This window comes from Conger conger, chromosome 5, assembly GCF_963514075.1.
Source record: "Conger conger chromosome 5, fConCon1.1, whole genome shotgun sequence".
In the NCBI taxonomy this organism is placed as follows: domain Eukaryota; kingdom Metazoa; phylum Chordata; class Actinopteri; order Anguilliformes; family Congridae; genus Conger; species Conger conger.
Genome location: NC_083764.1, coordinates 12,023,589 through 12,037,002, shown reverse-complemented (window position 1 = coordinate 12,037,002; position 13,414 = coordinate 12,023,589). Strand labels below are relative to the sequence as shown.

General features: G+C 43.2%; 1 protein-coding gene across 1 annotated transcript; it reads left to right on the top strand.

Moving 5' to 3' along the window:
* The first annotated feature begins 2,075 nt into the window (after positions 1 to 2,075).
* Positions 2,076 to 12,481, top strand: LOC133128158 (plasminogen-like). The gene is made up of 13 exons (XM_061241481.1): positions 2,076 to 2,160; positions 5,583 to 5,745; positions 5,996 to 6,120; positions 6,592 to 6,754; positions 7,005 to 7,132; positions 7,601 to 7,763; positions 8,014 to 8,138; positions 8,306 to 8,420; positions 8,980 to 9,051; positions 9,782 to 9,922; positions 10,422 to 10,528; positions 11,164 to 11,309; positions 12,111 to 12,481. The coding sequence occupies exons 1-13, from the start codon at positions 2,085 to 2,087 to the stop codon at positions 12,273 to 12,275; spliced, it is 1,689 nt and encodes a 562-aa protein (XP_061097465.1). The 5' UTR covers positions 2,076 to 2,084; the 3' UTR covers positions 12,276 to 12,481.
* The last annotated feature ends 933 nt before the right edge of the window (positions 12,482 to 13,414 follow it).

The window sequence follows — 13,414 nt, the reverse complement described above, 5'->3', positions numbered from 1 at the left end:
TGAGGAAGGCAGCGGAAAACTCCACTAATCCAGAGATGAGGAAGTTGATGTAGACGTTACCTCCCAGAATTCCCAGTCACATGATGAGGTCCTGGTACATTATTGGCATTTGGCAGACATTATTGGCATTTGGCAGACGCTCTTATCCAGAGCGACGTACAGTTGATTAACTGGTAACTGGTAGACCACGGCGCTGGTGAACCTGGAGAGAAAGAGGCCTGCGATAAAAAAAAACAAAAAAAAACCTTAACAAGGACATACCTGACATATTTTCACTGTGCAATAATATGTACTTCAAATGTGACGTACACACCAGACTGGCAACCATCACCATTTTTATAGTACAAACAATCTGAAAGGTGTAATGAGTAATTTTGTCAAGCATGACAAACCTTCCAGGAGCATTTATGGAAGAACAGGGAGTATGCCGCTAATTACAAAGTCATGTCTATATACAGCAGGTACGGTAGAAGAGCAGGTATAGCGAAGCTCGCTTTTACATAATAGCGACATAAAAGTCAAATGACATTTCGGTGTTTTGCTGCCACCTGGTGTATGACGCTGATTATAAATCATTTATGCCAGGGGTGTCCAATCTTATCCAGAAAGGTTGTTGTTGTGCGTGCAGGTTGTTGTTTTAGCACAGGACTAAGACAGCTGATTCTACTCATCAAGGTCTTGATTAAAGACCACGATTAGTTAATTAGTATAAGCAGGTGTGTTACTGCTGGGTTAAAACAAAAACCTGCACCTACGCCGGCCCTTTTAGGATGAGATTGGACAGCACTGATTTATATACACAGCAGGTACTGTAGAAGGTCTTAGCGAAACTCATTTTTATATAAAAACAAATAATGTTCAGCCCCTCTGAAGGAAAGGGAGAGTCATATGACATTTTAGTGTAGAACTATTATAGCTACAATTTTACAGACGAAAAGTGGCAATTACTGATTAAAAGGAGTTCTATCGCTGTTTGACCCTACTGACCTGCAGCAGTGCTGTCTGCAGCCTTGTATGTTGGAAAGACAGGCTGTCTCTGACCACCACTTGTGGCCACTGGCACTGGTCCACGGGGCCTAAATAAGGCAAAGGGAGTGGCCTTGTGCTGGGATTATTTTCCTGAGGATCCGTTGGAAGCTTCTGGTTTTCCATGCCACAAGCTGAAATGCCCTGAAAATACGGGTTGGCGTTGCTTCTCAAACAATTGTCCATAGAAGCCAGCAGGGGTTGGATGTCCCCGGTTCTGCTGTCTGAACGAGGTTCTGATTCAGACGGGACAATAATGGCAGTTCATTGTCTTGAGCAACTTTTATCGTGCGGTATTTCCGCAGACATTATTTGTTAATGTGTGGGAGGGTCGGGGGATGACGGGAGGTTGTAACTGCAGCCTCATTTATACCGACTGAACATCGAAGCAATCTTCATCCCTCCTGTCTACATCATGCCACCAAGAGTTTACTGCAAAGAGTAGAGGATTGCTTGTTTTGGAAGGAGATATTAGTCTTTTCAGTTAAATATTAAATGTTCAATGTTGACTTGAGACACAGAACAAGCAATCTTTTTCTCGTAAATTATTAATTTATTCAGTAAATCTGCTAAATTGTAAATTATAAATCCAAATTGTAGCATTAATTTGAGATAACAAGAGTAATCTCCTACAGGAATTAAGTTCAGCTGTGTGTGTGTGTGTGTATGGGGGGGCACATATGTACACACTCCTGTGTTTTTGGATTTTTATGTATTCGTGTATTTACAGGAATTAAGTTCAGCTGTGTGTGTGTGTGTGTGTGTGTGTGTGTGTGCGTATATCTGTGTGTATGGGGGGTTGGGGGGGGGGGGCACATATGTACACACTCCTATTTTAATTTGTCTTCATGGTATAACAGCGATAAACTCCACCAATTAGCTTACAGATAAGATACCATAAGTGATGGGTCTAAAATTAAGGGCATTTATAAAACCAAGTTTGACCTCTGCTCTCTGTCCTTGTTAGGACAATGATTGACTGATGACTGGTGTCCATCTATTTATTTTCCAGACTGTCTTGACTAACAAAAGCACATAACACAGAACAGGAAGGCTGTATGCTCTGCCCTGCCTGCCAGTGGCACATCATGAAACTCTACATAAGTCTCCTACTCTGCAACCTCCTATCTGCTGGTGAGTACACTTTGGCCTGTAAAAAACTGAATTACACTGACACTGATCAAAGTGGGCTTGAAGGCACTAATGACAATTGAACCCACTGTGGACAATTTGTTCATTAAGATGGCTTTCTTTTTTAATGTTTATCCTTTGATTATGCAATATGTGTATTGCATTCTCCATTATATGATGTACATTAATTACATGTGAAAGAATTGCCAAATTATAATTATAATATAATTTTGTTTGTATTTCTCATTTTTATATTGATTTGTTGAATAGTGTTGACGATTCTTGTTTCAATGACAGCTCTCTCTTTGTAACCCAACTGAAATAATCGAAATACGAAGTGCTTCAGAACGTTGCTTTCCATTATGAAGGATGCGTCCTTAAATTCTGAATCAATGTATTAATTTGTGTGGATTTGTGTGTACAACCAACCTAAAAAAGAATATTCCAGAATGTTAGATATTATTCCCGGCATATTTACTCATGTCCCTTGACCGTTATTTTTCTCTCAATCAACAATAAGAGCTTTAGAATGTTTTGCTATATCAGTCAAAAAAGGATTTGAATCTTGTATGGAGACTCCCCTTCATTTAAATTTTGTTTACAGGGTTCAATAAATGTGAAATTTCATGCTGACATTATGAAAACACTTCAGCACTGCATTTTGCATTTTATTTTTATAGACCAACATAATCTATCACCATTCGTTTGATAATGACATGAGAAGTTTAAAATGAGCATCCAGTATGTACCAACTATATCAATAATTTTGTTAATGGTCGGATGATTATATTCAAGACCAGAAAGTGTATGGAGTATGCATGGACTGCTTTTCTGACTCCTGAACAGCCCTCTTTTGGAGTGATAAATATATGCTACAAATATGTGTAAATTATACTATGAGTGTTCTCCTCATAGTATAATTTATGTCCAACTGGGTATCTGCTCTTGACTCCTTTTTGTGTTTTGTTTTGTTTTGTTTTGGGAAAAGTTTAAATGAGTTGACAATTTGAAAGATCACATTAAACCGTGTGTACTCCGACATACGCACTGCATTGGAGCAATGACCCACGAAACCCTTGCCTTGTTGACAATAGCGTGGTTAGAAGGAGAGGCACGGTCTTGTATGAAAAGAAGGGTGAGTCGGCACATAATGGACAGGCTCTGTACATTACATTACATTACATTAATGGCATTTGGCAGACAGTCTTATCCAGAACGATGTACAACAAAGTGCATACCCGTAACCAGGGATAAGTGCACTGAGAGACCCTAGAGGGAAGTACAAATTCAACTTCTACCTGCACAACAAAGATAAGGACCAGGGCCTATTTGAATTTTTTTTTTTTAACAAACAAACAAACAAACAAACAAACAAACAAACAAACAAACAAAGCAAAAGTATGACCAAACCCCTTAACTAGCCAAACACTGCTTACCTAGCCAAACTAAAAATACTGATACACAAAAAAGTAAATCACAGAAAGACAACAATTAAGGTTCACAGGGAGGTAGGGAGGGACGGGGAGAGGTGCTGCTTGAAGAGGTGCGTCTTCAGTTTGCGCTTGAAGGTGGGAAGAGATTCTACAGTTCTGACCTCAACGGGGAGTTCGTTCCACCACCGTGGAGCCAGAACAGACAGTAGTTGTGAGCGTGAGGTGGAAGTTCAGCGAGGGGGAGGTGCCAAGCGGCCTGTGGAGGCTGAACGAAGAGGTCTGGCAGGGGTGTAGGGTTTGATGATTCTTTGTGTGTAAGCTGGGGAAGACCCCTTAACTGCTTGGAAGGCTAGCACCAATGTTTTGAATTTGATGCGAGCCATGACAGGCAGCCAGTGGAGGGAAGTAAGCAGGGGGGTGACATGTGAGTATTTGGGAAGGTTGAAGACCAGACGAGCTGCTGCATTCTGGATAAGTTGGAGGGGTCTGATGGCGGACGTTGGGAGGCCAGCCGAGAGGGAATTGCAGTAGTCCAGGCAGGACAGAACCATTGCTTGGACCAGGAGCTGGGTAGAGTAGGGGGTGAGAAAGGGGCGGATTCTCCGTATGTTGTATAGGAAGAACCTGCATGACCGGGTCACCGCCGCAATGTTCTCGGAGAGGGACAGTCTGCTGTCCATCACCACGCCGAGGTTCCCTGCACTGGGTGATGGCGTAAGTGTGGTATCCCCTAGGGAAATGGAGAGATCCAGATGGGGAGAGGTAATGGTAGGGATGAATATCATTTCATTCTTGCCTGGGTTGAGCTTTAGATGGTGGTTGTCCATCCAGCTCTGGATGTCACTCAGGCAAGCATAGATACGGGCTGAAACCTGCGTGTCAGATGATGGGAATGAGATTTGGGTATCGTCCGCATAGCAGAGGTAGGATAGACGATGTGCAGTGATAACAGGGCCAAGGGAACAAGTGTAAAGAGAAAAAAGAAGCAGGCCAAGGACTGAGCACTGGGGAACTCCTGTGGCAAGGGGCCGAGGTGTCAATACCGTACCTGCCCAGGCAACCTGGAAGGAGCGACCAGAAAGGTAGCACTCAATCCAGTCCAGGGCTGTGACACAGATGCCCGTTGCTGACAGGGCGGACAGGAGAATGGAGTGATCCACAGTGTCGAAGGCAGCAGAGAGATCTAGAAGAATGAGGACAGAGGAGAGTGAGGCTGCTCGTGCGGTATGGAGTGATTCACTGACGGAGAGGAGTGCGGTCTCTGTCGAGTGACCAGATCTAAAGCCAGACTGATGGGGGTCTAGCAGGTTGTTGTGAAAAAAGAAAGAATAAAGTTGACTAGAAGCGGCTCGTTCTATGGTTTTAGAAGAAGAGGTACCGGGCGGTAGTTCTGGATGATGGAGGGATCCAGAGTAGGCTTTTTTAGTAGCGGGGTGATGTGGGCCCTCTTGGAGGATGCTGGAAAACAGCCAGAAGACAGGAAGGAGTTAACAAGGGAGGTGACAAATGGGAGAATGTCAGGTGTGATAGTATGGAGAAGAGAAGAGGGGATAGGGTCAAGGGCACAGGTTGTAGGGCAGTGGGAGAGCAGGAGTTGAGAAACATCAGTGTCTGTAAGGGGGGAGAAAGTGGAAAAGGAAGGGATGGGCCTAGAGGGGGGGAAGGGCACAGAGAGGGGGGCGGTGGTTGTAAAGGATCTGCGAATATCTGTGACCTTCTCATCGAAGAAATCTGCAAAGTCATCAGCAGAGAAGGAGGACTGACGTGGAGGAAGCGGTGTGGTGAGGAGACCATCTGCAGTTGAGAGCAAATGTAGCAGCATTCAACCTTTTCCGGTTTTGTATTTCAGATATAGGTTTAGAAGACTGCATGTTTCGGGTTTAACAGAGGGGAGCACATACATTCAAAGCTGAAAATATGGACTGTTCGATCCACGGTTATATCCGTTGTACAAATCGCCTGACACTTCACTCTTTGACCCCTGACCTTTAGCCTCTAAACCTCCCACGATCGTGGAGGAGCTGACCTGTGCCACCGGGGATGGCAGTGCTTACAGGGGAACCATCTCCGTGACAGAATCGGGGAAGACCTGCCAGCTCTGGGCCTCTCAGAATCCACACGAGCATTCCAGGACGCCAGAGAACTACCCATGCAAGTGAGTGCTGCCACATGAGCATTTATTCACACAGGGGCAGCCTGTAGCATCGTGGTTAAGGTACGTGACTGGGACCCGCAGGTTTTGTGGTTCAGTCCTCAGTGTAGCCGCAATTAGATCCGCACTGCTGCTGGGCCCTTGAGCAAGGCCCTTAACCTCAATTTGCTCCAGGAGGATTGCCCCGTGCTTAGTTTAATCAACTGTAAGTCAGCATTCTACAGTATCCATGGTAACACATATTCTTTTCCAGGGGGCTTAAATCGAATTACTGCAGAAATCCTGACAATGAGAGAATGCCTTGGTGCTACACGACGGACCCCGGCACTCGATGGGAGTACTGCAAGGTGCCGACCTGTGGAAATGAGCCTGTCCCAGGTAGTCTTCCCTGATGAGCACAGGGCTGGGAGTTCACTGCCACCATAGTCAGCCAAGGCCTTTTCCTTCACGGACACCACTCAGGACAGTTCAGAGCTCCAGAATAGGCATCACAGCTTTGCCCCACCAATAGAAGAATGGGAGCTTTCTCAAAATAGTATTTATCTTTACTATTCTTCAGTGGAAGCTGGTAGATAAAATAAAGCAAACATAAAAACAAGCAAATAAATAAATAAACATATTCATCCATATAATTTGAGGAAATATAAATGCCTTTTATAAACATTCTGCTTTGGTGATAAAGGACCTTTCCGGTTTTATATTTCAGCTGTAGGCTTAGAACACTGCATGTTTCGGGTTTAACAGAGGGGAGCACATACTTTCAATGCTAAGAATATGGACTGTTCGATCTACGGTTATATCCATGGTACAAATCATCTGACACTTCACTCTTTGACCCCTGACCTTTAGCCTCTAAACCTCCCACGATCATGGAGGAGCTGACCTGTGCCACCGGGGATGGCAGTGCCTACAGGGGAACCATCTCCGAGACAGAATCGGGGAAGACCTGCCAGCTCTGGGCCTCTCAGAATCCACACGAGCATTCCAGGACGCCAGAGAACTACCCGTGCAAGTGAGTGCTGCCACATGAGCATTTATTTACACAGGGGCGGCCTGTAGCATCGTGGTTAAGGTACGTGACTGGGACCCGAAAGTTTCGTGGTTCAGTCCTCAGTGTAGCCGCAATTAGATGAGCACTGCTGCTGGGCCCTTGAGCAAGGCCCTCAACCTCAATTTGCTCCTGTGGGATTGTCCCCTACTTAGTTTAATCAACTGTAAGTCAGCATTCTACAGTATCCATGGTAACACATATTCTTTTCCAGGGGGCTTAAATCGAATTACTGCAGAAATCCTGACAATGAGACAATGCCTTGGTGCTACACGACGGACCCCGGCACTCGATGGGAGTACTGCAAGGTGCCGACCTGTGGAAATGAGCCTGTCCCAGGTAGTCTTCCCTGATGAGCACAGGGCTGGGAGTTCACTGCCACCATAGTCAGCCAAGGCCTTTTCCTTCATGGACACCACTCAGCACAGTTCAGAGCTCCAGAATAGGCATCACAGCTTTGCCCCACCAATAGAAGAATGGGAGCTTTCCCAAAATAGTATTTATCTTAACTATTCTTCAGTGGAAGCTGGTAGATAAAATAAAGCAAACATACAAACAAGCAAATAAATAAATAAACATATTCATCCATATAATTTGAGGAAATATAAATGCCTTTTATAAACATTCTGCTTTGGTGATAAAGGACCTTTCCGGTTTTGTATTTCAGCTGTAGGCTTAGAACACTGCATGTTTCGGGTTTAACAGAGGGGAGCACATACTTTCAATGCTAAGAATATGGACTGTTCGATCCACGGTTATATCCGTGGTACAAATCATCTGACACTTCACTCTTTGACCCCTGACCTTTAGCCTCTAAACCTCCCACGATCATGGAGGAGCTGACCTGTGCCACCGGGGATGGCAGTGCCTACAGGGGAACCATCTCCGAGACAGAATCGGGGAAGACCTGCCAGCTCTGGGCCTCTCAGAATCCACACGAGCATTCCAGGACACCAGAGAACTACCCGTGCAAGTGAGTGCTGCCACATGAGCATTTATTTACACAGGGGCGGCCTGTAGCGTCGTGGTTAAGGTACGTGACTGGGACCCGAAAGTTTCGTGGTTCAGTCCTCAGTGTAGCCGCAATTAGATGAGCACTGCTGCTGGGCCCTTGAGCAAGGCCCTTAACCTCAATTTGCTCCAGGAGGATTGTCCCCTGCTTAGTTTAATCAACTGTAAGTCAGCTTTGTACAGTATCCATGGTAACACATATTCTTTTCCAGGGGGCTTAAATCGAATTACTGCAGAAATCCTGACAATGAGACAATGCCTTGGTGCTACACGACGGACCCCGGCACTCGATGGGAGTACTGCAGGGTGCCGACCTGTGGAAATGAGCCTGTCCCAGGTAGTCTTCCCTGACGAGCTGCACTGAGTCTGGTCTAAGGAACCTAGTCTGACACATGGAGCGCATGAATCTCCATGATTCTTCAGAATTTTTGTTGTTTGGTAATGGTGCTGTGTTCGGTAACAGTGCTTTGGTTTGTTCATTCTCATGCATGTTTCACCAACCAGCCGGTCTGAAGTGCGGACAGGCCAAGGTGAAGCCTGGGAAGTGCTTTAACCGAATTGTTGGAGGATGTGAATCCAAGCCCCACTCCTGGCCCTGGCAAATCAGCCTCCGAACCAAGTACACACACCACTCTCCCAACGCAACTCTCCCAGCGACATTGTGACCACACTTTTAAATAGGGCTGTGTCCTTGGTCACCTCACTTAGAGGATAAAATTGTTATTGAAGTGGCAATCTACGATTTCCTTGGTTTGGTGGATTTAGCGGCCACCCATGGTGACTGGCGGTCATCACAGGCCTATTCTACACTTCAATTCCCATAGTTCTCTGTGACAAGCAGCCTCACACATTTTCCTTCTGATTGTTGGAGTGGTTTCCTTTTTCCAGTCACTTTACTACATGTACTTTCATCCATTGTTTTTAAGTTACTGCAAAGAAAGACAGCGGTGCTTGTATTTATGCCGCTCAAACTCTCAGCATCACTGCCGGAAGTGCCTGTCAAACAAAGTATACATCTCTGCACTCAACCGTTGTTTCTTCCATTGGTTTCCATGGTTCCCATTGCATACATTTCCATAGAGGGCGGGCCCTCCACTAATTTTTATATATAGAAAAGAAATTCAACAAACAAATTGGTACGGAATTACCAGTGTAACCATGGATACCTTGTGTTTCAGCTTCCACGATTACCTCTGCGGAGGGACACTGATCAAGCCACAGTGGGTGGTGACTGCTGCACATTGCCTGGAGTGAGTGAGAATGAGAATACCTGTTACCATAACCACAAACACTCCACCAAATTGCTGTTACCATAACCACAAACACTCTACCAAAATAATGTTCCGATAAGCACAAACACTCTTCCAAAATACTGTTACCATAACCACAAACACTCTACCAAAATACTGTTACCATAAGCACAAACACTCTACCAAAATACTGTTACCATAACCACAAACACTACCAAAATACTGTTACCATAACCACAAACAATCTACCAAAATACTGTTACCTTAACCACAAACACTCGACCAAAATACTCCTCAACCAGATTAGGTTAAGATGTGGCAAATTACCTCGAAAATTGCCTTTTAGTGCGATAATGTGACATTCATAAGTGGCAGTTAATCACTTATCTCAATTTTACAAATCCATGTCAAAGTTTTTTTTAATTAAATAAGTGGTTTTAAACTGGAATATAAAAAGAGTGGCTGAAAAAGACCAGTATGAAACTGACATATGGTAAGGTTTTACATAATACACTGTTGCGGGGATCATTAAATCACAATGCAAAAACTATTGGTTTTCCACCCTCCCTTTACCTGGGAGTCAGGTGTGAATGGTGCCAATCAGTAGCACTAATTGTTCAGTTTAATACCCAAGAGAAGAGAGACCCAGGGCTGGATTTTGATTCAGGGTCCTGCTCTACTGCATTATCTCTTGTCTTGTCTGCTACTCTTGTTTGGAATTCTTTTGCAGATCACCTCATCCAGCTGCCTACAAGGTGTATCTTGGAACACACACACAGAAAGCCGATGAGGCATCAAAGCAAGTACGAGACGTCAAAAAGTTGATTCTGGAACCCAGAAATTTAGATATTGCGCTGCTCAAACTAGACAGGTAACTTTTTCTGTTTGTTTGGTTTTTGGTACTCCCCAATATTGAGTAGTTCTCCACGATATTGAGTAGATGACCATCAACTGTTAAAACAAATAGGTAAAGTGAAGTCAATCTTTATTATCCCACAACGGAATGGTTGTGCATTCAGTATTAATAAACAAAACAAATAACTGTGATATTATGGGACATACGATACAGAAACATTTCGCTCTACATACCATTAGGATCAATACACATAGTCCCACCCTACCTAAGAAATATGACAGAAAGGTCCATTAAAACATATAATATAAAAGACAACAAATGGCGGTATAAAAATATTTGCCAAGAAGATTACAGAAAAATATGTAACTATTTACCACTTGTAAAGCAGGATGATGGCTTGCAGGGACTGCTTTATTTACTTACTTACTTATTTAGTGGGGGAAAAGTGGCACATATCAAAATGAACACATTCAGTGTGAAAGTGGTCAAAGCAGCCATTTTGTCTTTGTGTCAGCCCCGCCATCATAAATGACATGGTGATGCCTGCCTGCTTGCCTGAGAAGGACTACATTGTGCCGCATTTGGCTGAGTGCCACGCGACCGGGTGGGGTGTAACCCGAGGTAAAGTTATAAAATATCATTATTATTATAATCTCATATTCCGACGCACCAGAGAAAATTGATGAGCCTTGAATGATCATTCCATTTGCGCAGAACGGCCTGAACTTGTTTTGACTGATTTTAATCAGATATTGCGTCACAGGCACTCAGCAGGTGCTCTTACCCACAGTGACTTGCACAGCTTTTTACATTTATTTTACAAAGCATTAACACAGCTGGATAAATACTAAAACAATTCAGGTTAAGTTCTTTACTGCTATAATTAGCCAGGCGTACCATATGTATGCCATAGGTCATAATAGCACTTATTTATAGTAATAAAAAAACTTTTGTATAATTATTTTAGTATTCCAGGTATTCTAGCTGCCCAACCATGGTATGCTAGTTGGAAAGTAATCTTCAAGGGTTCAAGTTGTATCTAAGTGATCACTCTGGGAACTTTTCTTTCCTTCTTCAATGCCCTTGTCCCTGGTTTTGATTTGCACTTTATTGAACTAGGCTTTGGATAATAGTGTCTGCTAAATTACTGTAATGTAATGTAATGTAGCTTTGGAATCGAACCTTTCAGTTATTTGGCTATTTCCATACCCGTTATAGTACACTGTCATCCAGAAGTGTGTGTGGTTTGTGCCCAGGCACTGGTGGGGACGGGGTGCTGAAGCAGTCCCATCTCCCTGTTATCGAAAACAAAGTGTGCAACCGCCCTGCGTACCTCTCCGGACGAGTGAGGGACCACGAGATGTGCGCGGGGTACATCGAGGGAGGCACTGACACCTGCCAGGTGGGCGCGGTCACTACAGCGACACGTCTATAGTGGCGTGTTCAAACTCACTGTCCATTTGTTTCACTGCATAGATGTTTTTCACCAACTATCATAGCAGTAGAATGATGGTGATAGTTGCTGACTCGAGTAGAATGAAAGAGCCCGCACACTGTACTGCGTATTCTCCCTTATGAACGTGGAGCCTATGTTTCAGTTCGGTGCCTGGCTGAGATTTTGTGCGTGCGTGCACTTTCTGTTTCAGATCAGTGCTGACTCACTCTTGGCTTTGAGCATAGACAGTGAAATAAAGTTCCAGCTACAACTGCTGGAACTGAATGTAAAAAAGCAATCCTCTATTGAAAACCAGTTGCATTTTGTCAGGTGGACATTGCCAAGGTCGAAGGGTATTTGGGAAAATAGAGAAATGCTTTAATGATCAAGGAGCAGCAATGTTTAATCCTTATTATTGATGCTTCCTATTGCATACCCGTTCCCTGCGAAACCCCAAAATCTGTCTTAAGTATTTTAGTCTCATATTTGGACTTAAAATCTTATTTCTATGATTTATTTTGGCTAAAACATTGCCAGTGAGGTGAGATAAATTTCAGGATTTGCCAATATGCTAAGAAAATTTCACTTATCAGGCAATCAGTAACGTGAAGCTCATTTCTACTAAAAAAAGAAATATAAGCCTCAGCACAAGACTAAAACACTGAAGACAGACTTTTTCTGTCTTCAGTGCCATGTTTGTCCTCATCACTTGTAGGCTTTAGCATTAGCGATGCAGCGACTGATGGCTGGTAATGCTTTCTCCTGCAGGGTGACAGCGGTGGTCCCCTGGTCTGCCATTCGGATAACACCTTCGTCTTACAGGGAGTGACATCATGGGGTGAGGGCTGTGCCAAGCCCATGAAGCCGGGGGTGTACACTAGAGTCTCAAAATTTGTGGACTGGATAGCAGAAGAGATCAAGAATAATTCATAACCCCGTCATTCTCATATCAGTCGTTTTTTAATACAATATTCTAATGGTGATAAAAAAAATGATTAATACATTTGAAAAGCCTTGGAGGCTGCTTCATTGAGCTGCATGCTGCAATACCATACATGCTTTAGGTTGAATCTATTCAAGCTGGTGAATAAAATGAAATAATTGATCCAACATTGTTGGGTTAATGTTGGGAAAAAAAAGGTTTCTTTTCTTTGTGTTGTATTTTTGCACTGATGACTGACAACAAGAGGGAGATGGAGTTCGAAGCCTGGCTTCAAAATACTACAAAAGGGTATCAATTTCATCGAAGCTCTCAAAACCAACAATTTTGCACGAATAAATTCAGCGCAAGCTGAAGAATCACATTATCATCTCCAGGCGCTTATGCAGTCAGTTGCTGCCACATAATTGGGGAATTAAATATTTGCATTAACAAGCTGCTGCACAGGTCTACCTAATAAAGTGATCAATGAGTGTGTATACCAGGAATAACCAAGTATACATGTTGGTATGTCTATTGAGATAAAGACAACACAAAGTTGAGGGTGTGGGATATTTATTTTTCTAGCTTCAGGCTTTAAATATGAAAGACAGCTTGCATAATTATCCCATACCATGTTTATATCCATCCATTATCCAACCCACTTATTCCTGGTCAGGGTGCTGGGGGGTGCTGAAGCCTATACCAGCATGCATTGGGCAGGAATACACCTTGGATGGGTCAATCAATCACAGGGCAGACACCATTCACTCACACACCATCTTTATAGTTCATTATCATTCTTTCATCTTTCATTTACAAATACAATAAGTATGAACAGTATAAATTATTACAAAGTTTAAGATGTTCTCCTTCAAACAGAAAACTCTTGAAACACATGGGAAAATAAATAGAGAAAAGTATTTTAAATATGGTCACAGTCAGAAAGACTACTACTACTACTACTACTATGAATAATAATAACAGATAGATACTTTAGGTCCTATAATATACAATTTTACAATAATATATATACAAGATATTATACAGTATATTTTATAAAAGCAAGTTCTGCTATCGATTATTAGTGGAATATAATTACTAAAAGGTGGCACGGATGGTGCAGTGGGTAGCACTGCTGCCTCACAGCAAG